The 21143-nt window shown below is 35.0% G+C and overlaps 1 protein-coding gene across 1 annotated transcript in view; it reads left to right on the forward strand.

Annotated features, from left to right (window-relative positions):
• Positions 1–21143, forward strand: part of HCN1 (hyperpolarization activated cyclic nucleotide gated potassium channel 1) — a 381116-nt gene that overhangs the window by 313522 nt on the left and 46451 nt on the right. The window contains exon 6 of the mRNA XM_058564113.1: positions 13926–14166. Coding sequence (XP_058420096.1) covers positions 13926–14166 — 241 coding nt within the window. The remainder of the gene's footprint in view (positions 1–13925; positions 14167–21143) is intronic.

Consider the following 21143-nt stretch of genomic DNA (forward strand, 5'->3'; position numbering starts at 1 on the left):
ACGCGGCCTCAGCATGGCCAGAGAAGCAGTGCGTAGGTGCGCGCCCGGGATCGAACCGGGGCCGCCAGCAGCGGAGCACGCGCACTTAACCGCTAAGCCACGGGGCTGACCCTGAATAATTTTTTTAAAAGTACATACTTATTGATTTTTTAAAATGTCATCTAAAAATGACTTTAGTTAAGATTAACTAAAACAGGCTAGAATCATGATATTGTAAAGCTGTACAGGGATCTTATAAATTATCAGATCATCATGTAACGGGCAAAGTAACAAAAGGCTAGAAACATTATGTAAGTGGCCTGGTCGTGGTCACATTACCAAGCAAAGAAATTGGGTCTTCTTCTTTTCTCTTTTGGCCTAAAACTTTTCTCCTGTATCCCTAGTTTCTAGAAAACAAACAAGCAAAAAACAGTTATTGATTTCTTAATGTGTGCAAGACATTGATCTAGGCGTGATGGGAAGGTAAATTGTGAAATGTGGTTTCCAGTCTCAAAGTTCTTACTATATGCTTGTAGAGACAAGGTATAAGTACACACAAAAAAAACTATGAAGAAAAAGTTGGAATACATTAATAAAAATACACGAAATGTAGGAAGTCACATATGGTTAATTGCCAGAGAAAATCAGACACTGCAAACTAAAATTCAAAATGGATTAAGGCCTTAAACATAAGGAAAAACCTTGACATGGGTCTTGGCAATGAATTTTTGGATATGACACCTAAAGCACAAGAAACAAAATCCAAAATAAATTACTGGGAACACATCAAACTAAAAACCTTGTGCACGGCAAAAGAAACAAAATGAAAAGATAACATATGGAGTGGGAGAAAATATTTGCAAACCACACATCTGATGAGAGGTTAATATCCATAATATATAAAGAACTCACACAACTCAATAGCATGAAAACAAATATAGTCACGCGATGCTTAATGACAGGGATATGTTCTGAGAAATACTTCATTTAGTTGATTTCTTCCTTGTGCGAATATCATAGATGTACTTATACAAACCCAGATGGTATAGCCTATTACACACCTAGACTGTATGGTACTAATCTTATAGGACCACCATCACATATGTGGTCCATTGTTGACCGAAACATCGTTATGTGGCACATGACTGTAGTCCAATTAAAAAATGGGCAAAGGACCTGAATAGACATTTTTTCCAAAGAAGATGTTCAAATGGCCAGCAGGTACATGGAAAGGTACTCAACTTCACTAATTGTTAGGGAAATACAAATCAAAGCCACAATGAGATATCACCTCACACCTGTTAGAATGGTTGTTATCAAAAAGATAAGTGTTGGTGAGAATGTGGAGAAAGGAGAATCAGAGAAATTAGAAGGGGAGTGGAGAAGATAATTTGTATTATTGTAGTGAGGGAGAGCCAGACTACTGGGCCTTCTCCTAGATTTTTCCTAATTGCTTCGTTCCTCCCTCAATATTTCTCTGAGTGGCATTGTTTATTTCTAGGACTTCAAAAATCAATCCTATGCTAACATTGCATAATTCCACTTATGAGATCCCTAGAATAGGCAGATTCATAGCAACAGAAAGTAGAATAGAAGTTACCAGGGATTAAGGGGAGGGAGAAGGGGGTATTATTGTTTAATGGTTACAGAGTTTTTGTTGAGGATTATGAAAAAGTTTTAGATACAGATAGTGGTGATGGCTACACAACATTGTGAATATACTTGTGAATTGAACACTTAGGAATTATTAAAACAGTAAATATTTTTATATATATTTATGAAAATTTTAAAAATTAGTCTTATAAAATAGCACCCAACCCTATATCTCTTGTCCTGATCTCCAGAGCCATTTCCATCTGCTCTTGTCACCTGAATGCCCAAGATGTTTCAGACTCAATACAAAAATAAAGCAAAATCCGGGGCTGGCCTGGTGGCATAGTGGTTAAGTTCGTGCACTCCGCTTCTGCGGCCCAGGGTTTGCGGGTTCGGATCCCGGGCGCAGAGCTGTGCACTGCTCATCAAGCCATCTATGGAAGGCGTCCCACATATAAAGTAGAGGAAGATGGGCATGGATGTTAGCCCAGGGCCAATCTTCCCCAGCAAAAAGAAGAAGATTGGCAACAGATGTTAGCTCAGGGCTAATCCTCCTCACCTAAAAAAAAATAAATAAATAAATACAGCAAAAGCCTTTCTTCATGTAACTAAATATCTTTTTGAATTTACTTCTCTCCAGCCTGCAGAGCTCAGAAGTTGTTGAAGTGTGTGGGTTGTGTTCCGTATCTCCTCAGAGTGACCCTAACTGGATCACGTATATTGCCCCTGCCACTGCCTCACTTTCAGAGCTGATGTGCTGCTATGTCTTGGCAGATACTCAGAAGGAGGCAGCTTCATCCTTCCTGCCACATTTTTACCAGCCTAATTGCTCTATTTCTTTGCTAGAGCTACCATAACAAAATATCACAGCCTGGGTGGCTTAAACAGCAGAAATTTATTTTCTCATGGTTCTGGAGGTGGAAGTCCAAGAACAAGGTGTCAGCAGATTGGGATTCTTCTGAAGCCTCTTTCCTTGGTTTGCTCCCTCTTTCCTCACGTGGTCTTTTCTCTGTGCCCACATGTCCCGGGTGTCTCTTGGGGTGTCCAAATTTCCTCTTCTTATAAGAACACCAGTCAGATTGAATTAGAGCCCACCCTAACCGCTTCATTTTAACTTAATTACTTCTTTAAATGCCTTATCTTTAAATACAGTCACATTCTGAGGTACTGGGAGAAAAGGCTTCAACATATGAATTTGGGGGGGGCCACAATTCAGCCCACAACACTTGCCAGCCCACTCAGTGCTCTGTACAAATCTAACTAAAGTGACAGATGAATGAATATTTAATGCATCTTAGGATGCCTGCCTGGTTTTAGGGCCTGGCCTGATTTCTCGTGTCCTTTGCACATGTACTTACACTGTTATGCACGGATTATTTCTATTGCTGACGTGTTGTGTTAATGATGAAAATGAATTTATGTGGATTATACCATAGAATTTCAAATATAGTTTTTGTCAAATTCTTGAAATCACTTTCTCTCAGAATTAGGTCTTCTAATTTACTCTACTATCTGCTGATGCTGTTTTAATAATATTTTCTAGTTCAGCATACTTCTGGACCTCTGTCTGCTGTATTTGCCGGTTCACATCACTCTGTTTTTACCCTGACAATTAGGCTTAGCTCCTATTTTGCAAACCACTCCATGACCTTGCTCGTAGCTTGCAGGCCTCTGGAGCTGCATTCTGCTGGAGCTCGCACAAATCCTTGCTGAGCTTCAGTCTGGGATACCACAGAGACACGAAGTCTCTAACGAACACTCTCAGTTGTTATACAATTCTTTGATTTATGTTTTTTTTTGGTCTCTTTCTACTTCTTTTTCTTTCCTTTATAATCAAATTTAAGTGAATGCCAAGAAATTTTGTCATCTGCTTTTATCCTGTATGGTACCTAACGGAGCAATATGTTCCTATGTTCTAGGAAGGCAAACCAGTGGGACTATGCTAAGACTAAATTAATGTCAAACTTCATTTGCATTCATATTGTAAGATTTAAATGTGATTTAATACCTCAGACCAAATTAGATGCATATGAGAACTGTAACTACAGAAAACATTAAAATTTTTGAATCTGTACATCTCAAAATTCGTCTTGTTCTGATCTATTCTTTACAAGCACGGAGATTTTATTTAAGCCACTTAATCATAATTGGCTATTTGTATATGCAGAGATTTTAGGCTAATTACCTTTTAATTCATAATTTGAAGAGACTGTTAACCTAGCAATTAATGATATAGCTGGGTTTCAAAACAAGTAATCGTGAAAAATGGTAAAGTCTGCCAATATTTAAGAGGCCTCTGCAGACGATTTCTCTTCATCTCTATTGGATTTTTCTTAATATAACTGTGATTAATACAAGATGGAATATTGTGTGGCCGTTAAAAAGAATGGCAACAAGGACCATGTCTCAAAATGGGACATATTTTATGTTATAAAAATGAGGAAATAAAGAAATAAATACTGACTGTATATTATGATTACCACTATATTAAGGTGAATAATAGACAATTTTAAGGGAATACATAAACATATTAAATTATTTTCATTATGGTGATGAGAATACAGTTTTTTTCTTTTATATATTTTAAGGGATGTGTGTATGTTCATCTTGTTTTCAAAGATTTTAAAAAATACAATTTGTTTGCTAATACAGAGTACTTGATTACTCTTTCTTCTTTAATAAGATATAAAACTACAGTAAACTAAAATTGAGGCACCCTATATTAATTCATCAATCCTCCCTTTTCTATTTCTAACTCCTTTATCTTCCCCAAAATAAATAGTATATGTATCTCTTACCTTTGTAACTGATATTTAAATTATTTAGGAATTCCAGTAAAAACTCTCTTAAAAAACTAAGGCAGATTATCCCAACTAGAGAAATAGCTTATTGTAAATCCTCCCTAATAGGACGTAGAAATCAAAGGAAATGCTTTGAATTTAAGAAATTGAAGTGTTACCTAACTTGTTAGTCAATGTTAGGTCAATGTTTGAAACATTTTTAAGCATTAAGATCTGCTTGTATGGGTTGATTTTCTTATACGTGCAGTCAACCATCTTGCAATTTAGAATACAAACCACCAGATCAATATAAGCCAATTGGGAATGCTGAGGGAGTTTTTTAAAAAATTGCCCCCATGTGTTTCCTTTTTTAAAAAAAATGCAATGTGTATATACTTTATAATTTGCCTTCCAAATTTATTATGTCAATAGAGCAGCTTATTATAAGAATCCTATATTTTATTTCTTGACTTTGGCCAAAAAGAGAATTTTATTGACTATGTCCTAAGAATATCTTGTCACTTTTCTTCTGAACCTCTATAGCCACCTTGACTTTGGTCTTTAATAACAACTCAACTGTTTTTTTAATTTTAATCTGACCCAATATCCTCTTACCAAATTACCTTGAAATCTTTGTTTTTTGAAATTTTATCAAATATATGGTCTCTACCATTCATTAGATCTTAACAGATATTGTTTTATAATATAGCTATTAGTTATAATGGTTAATAATAGATAACATTGAGTGAACTTTGTTAAATTCTTTGCTTGTGTTATTTAATTTAATCATTGCAGTAATCTCTGATAGAGTTGCTAGCGTTATCTCCATTTTATAGGTGAGAAGATTAAGATCTAAAGAGTCTGAGGCACTTTCTGTGGGCACAGAGCCAGTTAGTTTTGGAATCAGGGATTGAACTCAGACACACGCATACACACACATACACACACACACACACAGAGTGTCTAACTCATGTTTATTTTATTCTTTACAAATATCTTATACTGAATATATACATATATATCTTCCTCCCTCAACTAGGTGTCAATTTTCAGATACTTCTTTATTTTAGGAACCATGGTTTCCACATCTGACTGCTTATAACTTAGAGTGTGTTAGTAAAATGAGTTACATCCCCTGAAGATTTAGATTCAGATGCTCTGAATCTGGATTGGAGTCCAGTAAACTGTATTTTAGAAAAATACCACAAATATATCCACAGGGTTACCATCTTCCTCCAAAGAATAACAAGGAGGAAAATGTCATCTTTGGCAGCTCATTAAAGTCATTTTTTTCCTTTATTGATGCTGTCTACATGAGACCCATGATGAGGGCAAGGTGCCACAGAGTAATCCTGAATATGTTATTTCCCAAGAATTGTCCTATGTCATACCCACAAACTTAACTTCACCCCACTCTGGGCACCTTTATGCACCTTGCTCTGTGTTAGACACTTCAGCTGTCATTTCAGAGGTGCCCTCTCCTAGGACACTAAGGACTGTTCAGAAGCTGATATGGATGTTTTTATTTTATTTGTTTATTGCCTCACAAACATCACCTAGTGGTCTTAGGGGTAATGATTGCCGATGACTTCCTTAGAGCTTTTCAGTGAGGTCTCTTCAAATCAACTTTGGTTAGCCAATTCCAGATATTGATTTATTCTTCTTAGAAGTCTTAGAATCTAATCTCTGATCTTTCCAAGAGTCAAACTAAACCAAATTTTACTTGTCTATGGAAGTTTCACATTCTGTTTCACTTCTCTCTTCAAGGTATAAATAAATATCGAAAAATTGTACTTTATCTTGCTGGATTCTTCATTAAAGAACATATTTAACATAAAGGCTTAAAAAAATCTAGAGCTGCATTCTATATTCCAGATCCCCTTACATATGACACCATGCTTGCTCTGCAGAAGAACTTTCTGTCGAGTAGAAATGTAATGCAAATCACATATGAAATTTTAAATTTTCCAGTAGTTACATTAAAAAATAAGAAGAAACGTGAAATTAAGTATAATCAATTTTAACTAAATATATCCAACATATTATAATTTCAACATATAATCAATATGAAAACATCATTAATAAGATAGTTTACATTCTTTTTTTTTGTATTGTCTTCAGAATCTGGTGTATTTTTTTATAGTTACAGCACATCTTGATTTGGATGCTAAATTTTCCTCAGACATGCTTAATGTGTATATAGATTCATAAAATTTGCAGCTGAAAAGGTATATCCACTATCCAAGTTTTTTCAAACATAACCTTTTCTAATAACTGAACTGTCAGCTTTTAGCTTTAAACTTAAATGGTTAAAATTAAATAAATTAAAAATTCAGTCACACTAGCCACATTTCTAGTGGTCCATGACTCCATGTGGCTAGTGGCTACCATGTTAGACAATGTAGCTCTAGGAATAGACTGTATGCTTTTAAATATTGGGCTGACTTCCTACATGCTATGTGATTTTTGTGAAATGATAACCTCTTTGAGATTCGTTTGGCTCATCTATACTACTAGGTTAATAATGTAACTATTCAATTGGGTTGTTGCTATATTTAAATGAGAAAACACAAAGCATTAAATAAATCGTCATGGTCATTATGCTACATTTAGACCAGTGGTACTTACCCTTTTGCTAATAGTGGCTCCTTTGAAAATCGAGTGTAAGTTGCCATCTGTCTCAGAAGACACATATGCAGCATAACATGTATTTGCATATAACTTCAACAGGTTCAGGGCTGCCACCTGAAACCCATTAACACACTTGTTAAGTATCTTTAGGTACCAGTTTTATAATGCTTATTTTTTATTAATTATTATATAGATTCAGCCACCAATACCTCATTATTCCCTTCATCATTTGTGACTATGTCATGGAGTTATTAGAGGAAATGAGTTCATGTTGACCAGGAAGCTTATTTATCAATATCACTCTAAATCATTTAGTTATGCTTCAAGATCTCATTTGTTTTCTTCTATATTTACCTTTTACACTAATTTCTGGTGCAGAGGAAATGCTTCTTATTTACTTGAAACATAAGTGAGTGTTGATAATTGAAGATGAAATTAAATTAGTCTTGTATATAAAAGTAATATTATTTTTCTTAGTTTTCAAAAAATTTTTGACTAGTTATTGTTAAAGCAGCTATAGTTCCATAGCAATTGAATCATATATAATAAACACAAACAAGATCCTTTTTGCTTATATTTTTTAACTAGAATCATGTATTTTTGAAGAATTTCCCAATAGTAAATACATTGATATTTAATAATCTGCCCTGAAAATATGTATATGCATAAAATGTAGCATTCAAATTGGTTAGAAATGTAAATAATTTTGGAAAACATTTAAGCAAAAAAAGCAATAAATATTAGTCTAAAATGAATAAAATTTTAGATTTAAAACGTTATAAAATACTAAAAGTGGCTGTCTTTATTCTAAAGCAGAGACAACTGCAAAATATAAAGATGTAGGTTAATGCTAGGTGCTAAGCTTTTATGACTTTGATCCAGATAATAAGGAGTCCCAATGGTAGGGATGAATGCATAATGATTTGGAAGTCAAATATAATGGTTAGTTTCTGTAGACATATTCTAGCTCTATGGACTGGGCAATGTATGTCCTCTCTCTAAGTTCCACTATCTTTTTTCTTTTGTATATCTGGGAAATAAAACCAAATTCAAGGTTATCCTTTGGTTGTTTTCCCCCCAAAATAAATGAGATATAATATGTGAAGTATCTGCTTAAAATGGGTGCTGAATAAATCTTGTTCCCTTTCTCTTTCCTTCCACATCCCATCCTTAACTTATTGTCAAAATAAACTACAACATTCCTTTGGGGACAGTTCAGGGACAACCAGAGATATCATTGCAGAAACATTTCTTAAAAAGAGAAGTAAAGGGCACACATTGACACTGTCCCCTGTGACTCAAGACATACCTCCCACAAACAACAACAACAGATACTGGTCTGTCTGTCTTTTCTTGCACTCCCTTGCTTTGCAGTTCAACTATGTCAAATTCTATTGATTTAAGAAGCCAGTCAGATAGCCTAATTGTATGAAGTAAGAAGATATTAAATACAGACAGTGTTTTAAAAACTGTGGCAGACCGGAGCATGCATGCCACATATAAAGGCATTCAGATTCAGATTTTTAAAAATAATTGCTGTGGGTGAAGTAAAAACAGCCAAGTATGTAGCCATCATTTTGCCACGTCACAATCAACAAATGTCCATGTCAGGCTCTTAAAATGTGTAAAGTTCAAAAGAACAAATTTATGGTTAACATTGATATCTTCTGGGTGTGTGGTGAGTCTAGATATGTACAAAGGTAGGATGACCTCTTAGAATCCCTCAAAACCCTAAGTTAAGGAACCGGGTTGCCCAACAAACCATAGCTCTTCCCTTTGCAAGTGTGTGGTCTTTGGCAGATTACTCAATAGCTTCTATAAAATGGAGCAGTAATAATATACCTAAGGCATGGGGTTTTTGTGAGGATAAAATAAATTAATACCTGTAAAACATTTAAAGCCATACCAGGAACCCAGCAAGAACTCAATAAATATTGTCTCATTTTTATTATGTTTGTTATTGAAATTATCCCTGCCTTAAAGAAACCCCTAATACATCCAATTACTCTGTTTTGAAAAAAAAAAAAAAATAGGGCAACATCAGGAGCACTCTTATAGGATGTTCCAGATCACAAAATGTCATTTGATATAGACTTGACTGCATGCATTTACTTGTTTCTAAGGTTGGTATAGAAGTCTGCACATCTGGATGCCATTTGAATGTCTGTCTGATATAAGTTCTTAGAAGGAAGCTCTTGTGTGCTCTGCATAGTCTAAAAATACAGCGAGTGTTGGGTGTGGGAATTTAGCAATGTTAACAGCAGCTCTGTTTTGTTAAGATTACTCTATGATTCATTATTGTAATGATGGTAATTATATTTATAGCTACCATGCTTAAAACTTTTTAGAACTATACTGTATAGAATAAAATAATGTAGGATGGAGAAGAACTAAATGTTTCACAAAATGGAACTTTCCACAATGATCCTCAAGTTATCAATAAAGAATTGTAGTGCTAGAAGGAGCCTTAAAATATTGCTATTCTTTTTAATAATAGCCAAACAAAGTATTGCTTAAACTTTCCCAGGGTCTCAGAGTATGCATGATTCCAAAGCACAGATTTATGATTAAAATAAATCCCTCTTGAAGAGATCTAAATGTATCAAATACCATTTTTCCTGATTGTCATAAGGTTAAACAAACTAGGAATCAAATTACCAACAAAACAATAACATTTAGAGTGAAAACGCAAGCCGTAGATGTGGAGGAGATATTTGCAATGCATATCCCAACAAAGAACTCATCTCAAGATGATAAAAAGAACTCCTACAATAGAAAAGGAACGTGGAAAACTCTTAACTGGGCACTTCACCCAACAAGATATTCAGCTGACCAATAAGCCCACGAAAATGTGCACATTAATCATTGGGAAAATGTAAAATAAAACCACAGTGAGAAAAATTCTTTTAAAAACAATAAGATAGCTCTACATACCTACTAATGGCTAAAATTAAAAAGAGTGATAACATCAAATTTTGCCAAGAATGCAGGACAACTGGAACTTATATATATTGCAGATATGTGAGAAAAATAATACAATCATTTTAGAAAACTTTTGGTAATGTCTACTAAAGTTAAATATATACTTACTCTATTACCCAACAATTCCAACATAAAGCAAATATTCAAGAGAAATCAGTGCATAAGGCACTTCAAGAATGTTCACAACAGGTTTGTCTTAATAGCCTAAAACTGGAAACAACCCATATATCATGAAGAGTAGAATGGATAAATAAATTATGGCATAGTCATAGAATGAAATACAGCCTGAAATATGGAAAGAATGAACTGCCACCGTACAACAACATGGATGAATCATACTGACATAATGCTGAACAAAACGAGCAAGACACAAAAGACTACACACTGCATGATGCCATTGACATGAATTTCTAGAACAAGTAAAACTGTTTATAGTGATGGAAGTCAGAATAGCTAGAAACTCGGGGGTTGACTGAAAAGGCAAAAAAAGGAAGCTGTCTGAGAAATGTACTATATGTGGATCCAGGTGATTATACAGGTGCCCATATTTGAAAAACTCGCTGAAGATTTGTGCACTTTACTCTATCTGTATTATATTTAAAAAATACTGTCTACGCTGTGACCAGGCAATGAACATGAATAATCCTGTCATACTTTAGCAAAATAATGAGAAGGACTACTGAAAGAAAAGACGTTCGTATGTGAAATAAACCAACATTACGTCAAAAGATCTAATGCAGGGTTCTTCATTGTTGTTGTTTGATTGTTGTATTATGCTGTTCTTTTAATAGATAAAAGTTGATATATTTGGAATTTGAACAGGAGATTTGTCTATATTCTCCTACTTTTTAATTTACTCGATTATTAATTTATATAAGTATGAACTCATGGTTTTCAATGTAAACTTTGGGGTAAATCTACTACTACATTATTTATTGTGTTACTCATATTATTACAGATTTAGCTGTTGGTAGATTTTTTTCAGTTGGTCCCTTTCGAATACCCTCAGCATTGTGGGGGTTTTTTGGTTGATGTTTTTGTGTCTTTGTTTGTTTGGTTTTTAGCACTTCCATACCTTCTGGTACTACCAGATGCTCTAGGAAAAAAGTAATTACATTTTTTTTAAGTGCTGAGAGTAAGCTTGGTAATTGGAGTACCTTATTATTAAGATCAGGACCATGTGTCTGATTCCCTTAGAAAGTAAGCATTCCTCGGTTTAATGTGTCTAGACAATACTCCTAACTCCGGCCAGACATATTGCTAAAAAAGCTCATTATAACAACTGCCATAAAGAATCAGGACAGAGTTTAAAGATATTAATAACTGTGTGTTTTATTTAAGTCAATGTGCTATGAGGAACTGTGATTGATGGAGGAGGAGCTTTAAAAATCTTGTTTTACTTATGTAGAGATATTAATAACTTAATTAAATATGTTCTTTCTAAGAAAATGTGCTATAAAGAAAAGTGATTGATGGAAACGAGCTTTTAAAAGTTTTTCTTCACTTCTAGACTCACATAATGGTTTCTGTTAAACTATACACCCTCAAAGCAGGCAAATTTCTTGGGAGGAGGGAGGACTTTTAAATGCAAATAAGTTTCTGTCTCATTACCTCTTTTCCTATCAAATATTTGTTAGAATTTACAGTTTCATCAAATAATATTCATGTGGAGGTAAAAGTTCCACAGAGAGAAAGAAAATGAATGGATTTCTTCAAGCGATAACAATAATATGAAATTATCTCTGCAGTGTTATAATCAAGGCAGTTCTAAGGGGTATACCTGAATATGCAATGCATCATAGAAAAAGAGGTATTCATATAAATAAAGACCAGTTTAATTGTTGATAAAATATACTTCCAATTATTTTCTAAAATAAAAGAGAGAAAAGTGAAGAGAAAAATTTGTATAGTTCAAATCAAAGGAATAGATGGAAGGATTCTCTCTTTAATTTATTATTTCTGTTTGAAAACTCTTATTTTCTCTGCAATCTGATTTATTTCTAGTTTCTTACACAGCATTCTTCTGTGTCATTTTCCATGTGAAATCTTTAACTCTCAAGAACCAATCCAGTCATTTTAATGATATATCTGTTTTCTACCTCATGTGGCTGCCTTGAGTACCTTGAGTAGTTTACCTATCTTCATGTAATTTTTGTATAGAATTATTTTGAATAGTAAAAATCACATTTTTATATGCATAAGTCTTGTTTATCAAGCTATTTGCTTGAGAAAGTGTTCTAAGTGTTTTAAGTAACCATCTCCCAACAGGAATAAAATTAGGCTTTGTTAGCACTTTTTTTCCACTGCTGAAACTCCATGTCTCTTTCCTTTCTTTCCCCTTCCTTTCTTTCCCTTTCCTTTCCTCCTTCCTTCCATCCATCCATCCATGTATGCATATTTATTGAGCACTTACTACATGCTGAACCTTGTTGTAGTCCCCCAATCCCACCATAGGTCTTCAGCACCAGTTAAAATTGACCACAAATTGCCCTAGATACAGCCTCCCATCGAGTTAACTGTGCGTTATTTGGGCTTGGATGATACTGCACCAAGTGCCACATGTAATATCTTTCTCTTGTTTTTGTTGCTATGTTCACTTTCTGGTTATTGCTGCTGATTTTTAAATATTGTTACCGTCCTCCATGAAGGCCCACTATTAGAGACACTTCTCTGCTCTGCTGCACTTACAAGATATTGTTGAGCGCAAAACACCTTCTTTTCCATGGTGGACCCAAAATTTTGTGCCCTCTGTATCAGCTGGAATTTTTTACCTATCCTGAGATAATATCAAGTCATTTTATGAAGCAAGATTGGGGAAATTTTCTTTCCCAGTCTTGGAATCTAGAAGTTTGTGTAACATATTTTCCCAGAGCAGGAATTCAGATCTCAGACTCTGTTAATGCCTCCAAATCTTTTTGTGCTTGTTCTACCTCTTAGCAGTTGTTACTTCAGTTTTTATATCTCTTAGGCAAGATCACAAATCAAGGTTCAACCCTTTTCTTTTGGGGCCCATTAGAGAAGAAGTTTCTGAGAAACGGCGTTGTGGTAAAATTTAGATTCCCATTGTTTATTCTGTTACATATCTAACTTACAAGATTAAAAATGCTTGGTTCCATATTCGTATTTTGGTCTGGAGAAATAGCACTGTGTCTAATCTGGACCAGAATCCACAGAATAAAGTCGAACATGCAGATCTTCTACTTTAGAATTGGCCTGATCCCAGAAATAAAACAAACAAACAAACAATTCAAGAAAAGGAAAGTATGGCCTCTCTGTAGCCCAAGACTTCCAATGGAAAGTCCAATGGACTTCCAGGAGGCTTTGGAAAGAGTGATTTTCTGATCTAGCCCAGAAATAGATTGAATTTATACTTATAGATTATAGTTAGAGTCTTCCTTGTGTAACCTTTCTCTGCACTGTCCATTTTCCTTGCTTTAGTGTGAATGACATTAAGAAAAAACATCAAAATGCTGTTGTCTGGCAGCTGGGTCCTTGTTTCAAAACTCCTGTCAGTAGGTGCAAGTTAGATTGTTCAACACAATGGAGCACAGAAGCAGTAATGTCATCGCTAATAGGAGGTGATGTGGCTTCCTTTCTTCACAAAAGAAGATAAAAGGGAGACTAAAACTCTTCCACATTTTAGTTCTAATTTAATACAAAGGATAATAAAGGAGTGGAAAACTATAAAAGCTAAGACTTGCGTATATTTAATTCACATTTATTGAATGTTCATTATATGCCTATACTACACTAGATGCTGGGAATAAAAAATTTCAACACAAAAATAAAACATAATTCCTGGCTTTGAAGAGATATATAGATTATTAGAATTTATGTATTTTGGGTTCTGAATTTAAATTGCAATGTTTTGATATACATAGATTTTAATTTCAGCGTGTGTTTTTCTCCCTGATATGATTAATATCTCTCTTAATGTTTGTTTACTCTTGCCATCTTTAGGAGATAGTCAACTTCAACTGTCGGAAACTAGTGGCTACAATGCCTCTTTTTGCTAACGCGGATCCTAATTTTGTGACTGCCATGCTGAGCAAGTTGAGATTTGAGGTGTTTCAACCTGGAGATTATATCATACGAGAAGGAGCTGTGGGGAAAAAAATGTATTTCATTCAACATGGTGTTGCTGGTGTCATCACAAAATCCAGTAAAGAAATGAAGCTGACAGATGGCTCTTACTTTGGAGGTTAGTAAAAAGGAAAATGCAACTGAGATGAAATCTAAATTGCTTGTGATATGTATCTTTATCAGAATTTTGGAGATGTCATGAGTGTTGATTTGTTGGTTTAGAACATAGACCTGTATTTAAATTCTGATAAAAGTGTCTATAATGGTATATTTTCACATGTCCGTGTCACATGTTCAGCGCATGTGCATTTACTACTGTATTGGTTAGAGTATCATTTCATCCTTTTAAACAGGAACCAAATAACAGTGACCTAAACCAGATGGAAAGTGTATTTTTCTCTCATGCGGAAGTCCCAGGAGGGTCAGATGGTTCTCCCAAAGACAATTTTCAGAGACTCGGATTTCATTTTGTTCGTCTACCATCTTCCAGAGTGTTTTTCTCATTTATACAAGAGGAACTGGTTTCTCTCCATCATGTTTTAGTATGCCCCACAGAAGGGGGAGGAGGGGACAGAAGAAGTGAAGAGTGAGCAGCTTCCCTTTAGATGTGTGCCCAGAATTGCCAGCATCACTGCTATTCATATCTGATAGGCCGAAATTTAGTTACAAGGATACCTCTAGATGTAAGGGAGGCTGGGAAATGTACCCTCTAGTTGAATGGTGTATTAGTCAGCGTTCTCCAGAGAAACAGAATCAACAGGATATATATACACAAAAGGAGATTTATTATGAGGAATTGCTTATGCAAATATGGAGACTGACAAGATCCAGATCTGCCCTCTGCAAGCTGGAGACTCAGGAAAGCTGGTGGTATAATACAGTCTGATTTCAAAGGCTGAGAACCAGGGGAGCTGATGGTGTAAATCCCAGTCTAAGAGCAGAAGAAGATGAGATGAGATGTTAGTTTAAGCAGTGAGACAGGAAAAAAGGGGTGAATTCCTCCTTCCTCCTGCTTGTGTTCTATTCAGGCCCCCAGTGGATTGGTTGATGCCCACCCACATTGAGGAGGGCACTTGACTTTACCGAGTCCACGGATCCAAGTGTTAATCTCACCTGGAAACACCCTCAAGGACACACCCGAAAATTGTTTAAATTGGGCACCCTGTGACCAGTCAAATTGACACATAAAATTAACCATCACAAGTGACAATTTGCCTTGTCAAAAATTCTGATAATTGGAATTGTTTCCAACTTTTTACTATAATAAGATATATATTTATATTTGTGCACATGTACAAAACTTGCCTAGGAGTTAAATTACTGCGTCAAAGACCACATATTTTTAAAATGAGATAAACACCAAATTGTTTCTTTGGTGAGACTGCCTGTTTCTACATTGCTTTGATAATTCATTTTTACTGTTTTCCTCTTAATAAGTAAAAATGGCATCCACTAATTGTTTAGTTTGCATTTCCATTATTAAGAGTGAGGTTGAGGTACTTCTTCATAGATTTATTGAGCATTTGTATTTTATTTTTCTGTTTCTGTTCTTTGCGTATTTTCTAATGTGTTTTTGTCTTTTTAAAGCCAATTTATAGAAACATTCCTAATGTATTTTTGATATGCTGTAAACATTTTCTCCAGATTGTTACCTTTTTTTAACTTTTCTTTCATCATCCTGGTCTTCATTGTTGTTGATTGATTTGAATCTCTTTCCTTTCCTAAGGCATTAGAGATTTTGAGTTCCTTAAGTGGGTTTTGTACTCCGCAAAATTATGAAAATATTTTTCATATTTACTTCTATTTTATTTAGTTTCACTACATTTTATTATTAAAATTTACTATATTTATTATTATACATAATTCAGTTACATTTTATTTTAGTATTAATTCATCCAAAATATATTTGTTAAGTGTAACGTGAGGTAAGATTTTATATTTTTCCCAAAAAGAGATCAATTTTCCACAGCATGTTGATGTCTGGGAGGAAAATTTTCCTCTACTTTTCTGGGTTCTTCTGGCTGGTCTAATAATTAAATTGACATAAGACAGAGTAATAGGGGAAAATCAAATTTAATTTCATATGGACAGGAGCCTCACATAAACAAGAGAGGATCAAAAGAGTTACCAAAGCTGGCAGCTTTTATACCGTTTAAACAAAGAAACAATAAATTTGTGAGAAATTGACAAGACAAAGGAACTTAGGCTTGGGTAATTAATTAGTGAAGAAACTAAGCAGAATTTGTTTCCATAGCCTTCTTGGCCCTAAATTCCCTATCCCTAATGAGTAGGATGTCTCTCTACCTTCTGGGACAGGGAGGGTACCTTTCACATGGGAGATTTATTTCCTGCTTTCAGGGAGACCAAGGAAGGTCAGTGTTCTTTTTCACCAGCTGTTTCTTAGATAACTTTAATTCAAAATAATCAATATGCCAAAGTGCCTGAGCCCCAATGGTGACTATAGTTAATAATACTGTATTGTATATTTGAAGGTTGCTGAGAGGGTAGATCTTAAAAGTTCTCATCAAAAGAAAAAAGAATTTGTAACTGTGTATGGTGACAGATGTTAACTAGCCTTGTTATGGTGATCATTTCCCAATATATACAAATACTGAATCATTATGTTGTACACCTGAAACTAATATAATGTTATATGTCAATTGTATCTCAATAAAAAAAAAGAATCCTCAGGAAAAAGTATATATTAAATTCACTAGATTTTGTATATGAGAAAAGAACCATACATTCTGTACCTTTTCTAATATACATGCTAATTCATAGAGGGGCTTTAATCACCCCAATCAAAGATGCTTCCAGGGGCCAGCGCTGTGGCTTAGCGGTTGGGTGCGCACGCTCCATTACTGGCAGCGGGTTTGGATCCCAGGCATGCCCCGATGCACCGCTTCTCTGGCCATGCTGAGGCTGCGTCCCACATACAGCAACTAGAAGGATGTGCAACTGTGACATGCAACTATCTACTGGGGCTTTGGGGAAAAAGAGGAGGAGGATTGGCAATAGATGTTAGCTCAGAGCTGGTCTTCCACAGCAAAAAGAGGAGGATTAGCATGAATGTTAGCTCAGGGCTGATCTTCCTCACAAAAAAAATAAAATAAAAGACTGAAAAAAAAAAAATGCTTCCAGATAGAGTTGAGAAAAGACAGGGAAATAAAGCAACAATAGAGGAGCCATTACACTAATGTCTGGCCATTTGATGCTCTTTTGCGTAGAGGAGATAATGTTAGAACAAGTAGAAGGGGAACAACTATTCCCTTTTCTTAGTTCCTGCCAATTCTGTTGTAACGTTAGAACCATAATGATTAATATTAGGCCTCTGCTACTACAGTCTCAGGCCTTGGCAAGCTTCACGTCTAAATATTCCTCAACACCAGGAAACTGAAACGCTTTCCTTAGAAAAAAGCAAGAAGTCTGTCTTCAAACATCTACAGATTTATTCTGTAAGAAGGAATTCAAGTGAAACTCTTTCCCTGCTTGTAAGCGAGGTATTTAATAAATGATCCTTATTACTTTGTATTCATCCTTCACAGACTTTATAATATGCGGTCTCTTTAGAAGGCTTCTCGCTCAGAATCAAGTGTCTTGTGTTTCCACAGTACTTCTCATAGCTTTCCAGTATCCTGGTCTCAGTCTACCTCATATTGAAATTAATAGTGTAGTTACCTGTCTTCCTTCTGACATTAATGGCAAGTAGCTTGTGCTTCGCAATCACCAGAGCAGCTGTTTAAAGTCAAAGATGCTCAGGCCCCACCCATCAGATACTCTGATTCAGTAAGTTCAGACTGGAGGCAGATTTTTATTTGTTCATTAGACAGTAATCAACCAGTATATCTGATCCCCTAAAAATCAGTAATGAGAAAAAGAAAGTATTCAAATCAAATCAGTACGAGTTGAGAAAGAGGCAATGAATCCCGTTTTGTGATATAAAACATATATATACTGAGTTTAAGAAATTTTTTTCAATAACAGCTAAGAAATATTTATTAAGAAAGGTTTTGAATTTTATTAAATGCTTCTTTGGAATCTATCAAAATAACAATAAGTTTCGTATCCATTAATCTAATGAGGCTGAGTAAAACATATCAACTCAAAATAATTAGCTCCTTTGACTTTCCCCTCACCAGTGAAGGACAATTTGGGAGTTTCCAGCTCTCCCCTTCTTCCCACTCTCCTTCTTTGTCAAGATTCTGCACCCTCAGCCTTTTGTGCAGATTATGCTAAGGAAGAAGGAGAAGATTTGGAAAAGCTAAAAATCTAAAAGGGTCTACTTTAGAAATCACAGAGAATTAATGTTTGAATGAAGAAAAAAGAGAGTAATTGAAAGCTGATGGGATAAGAAATAAAAGTATACAGGTATAGGCCAGGTTTGGGGAAAGGTGGTTTGGGTGGAAATGTTTTTGAGGTAATTAATGGAAGTGTGATAAATAGAAGGAAAGTTTAGAAAGGAGTTTCTGAAAGTGTTATTACACATTAAGAATGTATTTCTACATTTGACATACATTTTGTGAATTCAAAGGAGCTTTTAATCACTATATAGTTAAATTTGTTAATATGACTAAAGTATTATTCAAAGACCGGAACATTTGCCTCCCTGGATTTATGTGGTTCAACTATTAATAAAGTTAATTACATTAGTGAATGACCTTGTGTTGAACCACAAGATCATTTCTGGGTTAAAAATTACTTTGTCCTGATGTATTATTTCTTCAACACATTGTAGCATCTCTGTCTACAAGTGAGACTGGTCTGTAATTTTGTTGTTAGGGTGGTTATTTTTGTGATCCCCTAGATGACTTTGGATATCAGGTTTTGCTCACTTCCTAGGGAGAGTAAGAAAACTTTTCAAAAAATGTATTCTCTATTTTAAGGAAGTTTGAACAATCTAGGCATTACCTGTTACTTGAAGGTTTGCTAGGTTTCACAAGTAAAGCCACTTGTGTCTGATTCTCTATCTTCTATGGTTATTAAAATAAGCAGGCTTTCTACTTCTTTATAAGTAATCATTCAGTTCATCTAATTCAATGTACATAACACTGAAAAGCTTAAAAAAAAATCTGATACCTAAGCCAAAATTGTACCCTAAAGTTTCTGATGGAATTGAGTGGAGTTGAGATCCAAACATCAGCATGTAAAAAAAAAAAATCCCCAGAAGATTCCAAATAATTTTCAAATTATATATATCTTTACATATATATTTACTTTTTATTTTCAATAAACTTTTAATTTTAAAACAATTTTAGATTTACAAAATTATTGCAAAGATTATACAGAGAATTCCCATGTATCCCACACCCAGTTTCCCTATTATTACTGTCTTCTATTACTATGATACATTTGTCACCATTAATGAACCAATATTGGTACATTATTATTAATAAGTACTAAATAAAGCTTCATTCAGATTTTCCCAGTTTCTACCCAAAGTCCTTTTCTGTTCAGGATCCTGTCCATAATACCACGTTACATTTAGTAGTAATGTCCTCTAGTCAGCTCTTGGTTTTTAAAGTTTCTTAGACTTTCCTTGTTTTTGATGAACTTGACAGTTTTGAGGAGCACCGGTAAGGTGTCTTATAGAATGTCCCTCAATTTGGATTTGCCTGATGATTTTCTCGTGATTATATTGGGGTAGGATTTTGGGGGAGGATGATCTCAGACATAAAGTGCCATTCGCTTCACATCATATCTGAAGTATATGCTATCAATATGTCATACCACTGTTGATGTTAACCTTCATCGCCTGGATTGAAGTAGTGTTTGTCAGGCTTCTCCACTGCAAAGTTACTCGTTTCCCCTCCCATTCCATACTCTACTATTTGGAAGCTAGTCGCTATGCACAGCACATGACAGGACTGGGGAGTAATGCTCCATCTCCTTAAGGGCAGAATATGTACATAAATTATTTGAAATTTTTTTAAACAGAAAATTTATTTACTGTCACGTTATTTATTAAATCCTTTTTTAATATCAATATGGACTGATGGATATTTATTTTATAATTTGGGTCATAATCCAATACTACTTTATTAATTATGCTGCTCAAATTGTTCCAGCATTGGCCATTGGAACCTCTTTTATTTTTTTTTTTTGTGAGGAGATCAGCCCTGTGCTAACAACTGCCAGTCCTTCTCTTTTTTTCTTTTTGCTGAGGACGACTGGCCGTGGGCTAACATCCGTGCCCATCTTCCTCCACTTTACATGGGATGCCACCACAGCATGGCTTGCCAAGCAGTGCGTCGGTGCGCGCCTGGGATCTGAACCGGAGAACCCCGGGCCGCTGCAGCAGAGCGCGCCCACTAAACTGCTTGTGCCACCGGACCAGCCCCTGGAACCTCTTTCAATTGGCCCCTGTGTACCTTTGAAATATCTCCATTATTGTGGGTTGGAGCTTTTTTTCTTTTTTTTCAGATTTTTCCTATTTTCTAGCATGACAAGATGTTCCAGGCTCATCTTGTATATTTACTACCCAGTCTTGGAATCAGCCATTTCTCCAAAGATCCCTGGTTCCTTTCATTGGAGAGTGGTTTTAGAAACTAAGATCTGGACACTAGGTGTGCTCATTACTACTGGGCTATCAATACTTCTAGGCTCTCTCAGCTGACAAGGCAAAGAGATATATATGTATATACTAACCTATATATATACACTTATCTATAAATATTTCTATGTGTAGCCATCTGTATCTATATTAAGCTAAATATGAGTCCATACTGGTATTTCCAACTCTAATTCATTACCACGTGGATTATTCTGACTCCGTCTCTTGCTTATCCGTAACACTTCACTCAACAGGATGAAATCTGGTTCCCACAATCCACCATCCAACTAGTTAATTGTTCAATTCTAGTATACACGTATAGTGATTTTAGAATTGTTAATCTGTACATCCATGGGAAATAACTTTATCAACTAGAGTACAAGTCTTATGTACAGTTCCTTTTGACTCTCCACTCATTTGCAAAGATACTTAGGTCAGCATCTTATTCCTTTCAGTGAGTTTGTTTTACACATTTATAATACATTTATATTCTTTTGTTACATTCTGCATTCCATTCTGAGAATGCCTGACTTCCTAAGTTATTT

The sequence above is a fragment of the Diceros bicornis genome, chromosome 20, assembly GCF_020826845.1.
Source record: "Diceros bicornis minor isolate mBicDic1 chromosome 20, mDicBic1.mat.cur, whole genome shotgun sequence".
Lineage (NCBI taxonomy): Eukaryota > Metazoa > Chordata > Mammalia > Perissodactyla > Rhinocerotidae > Diceros > Diceros bicornis.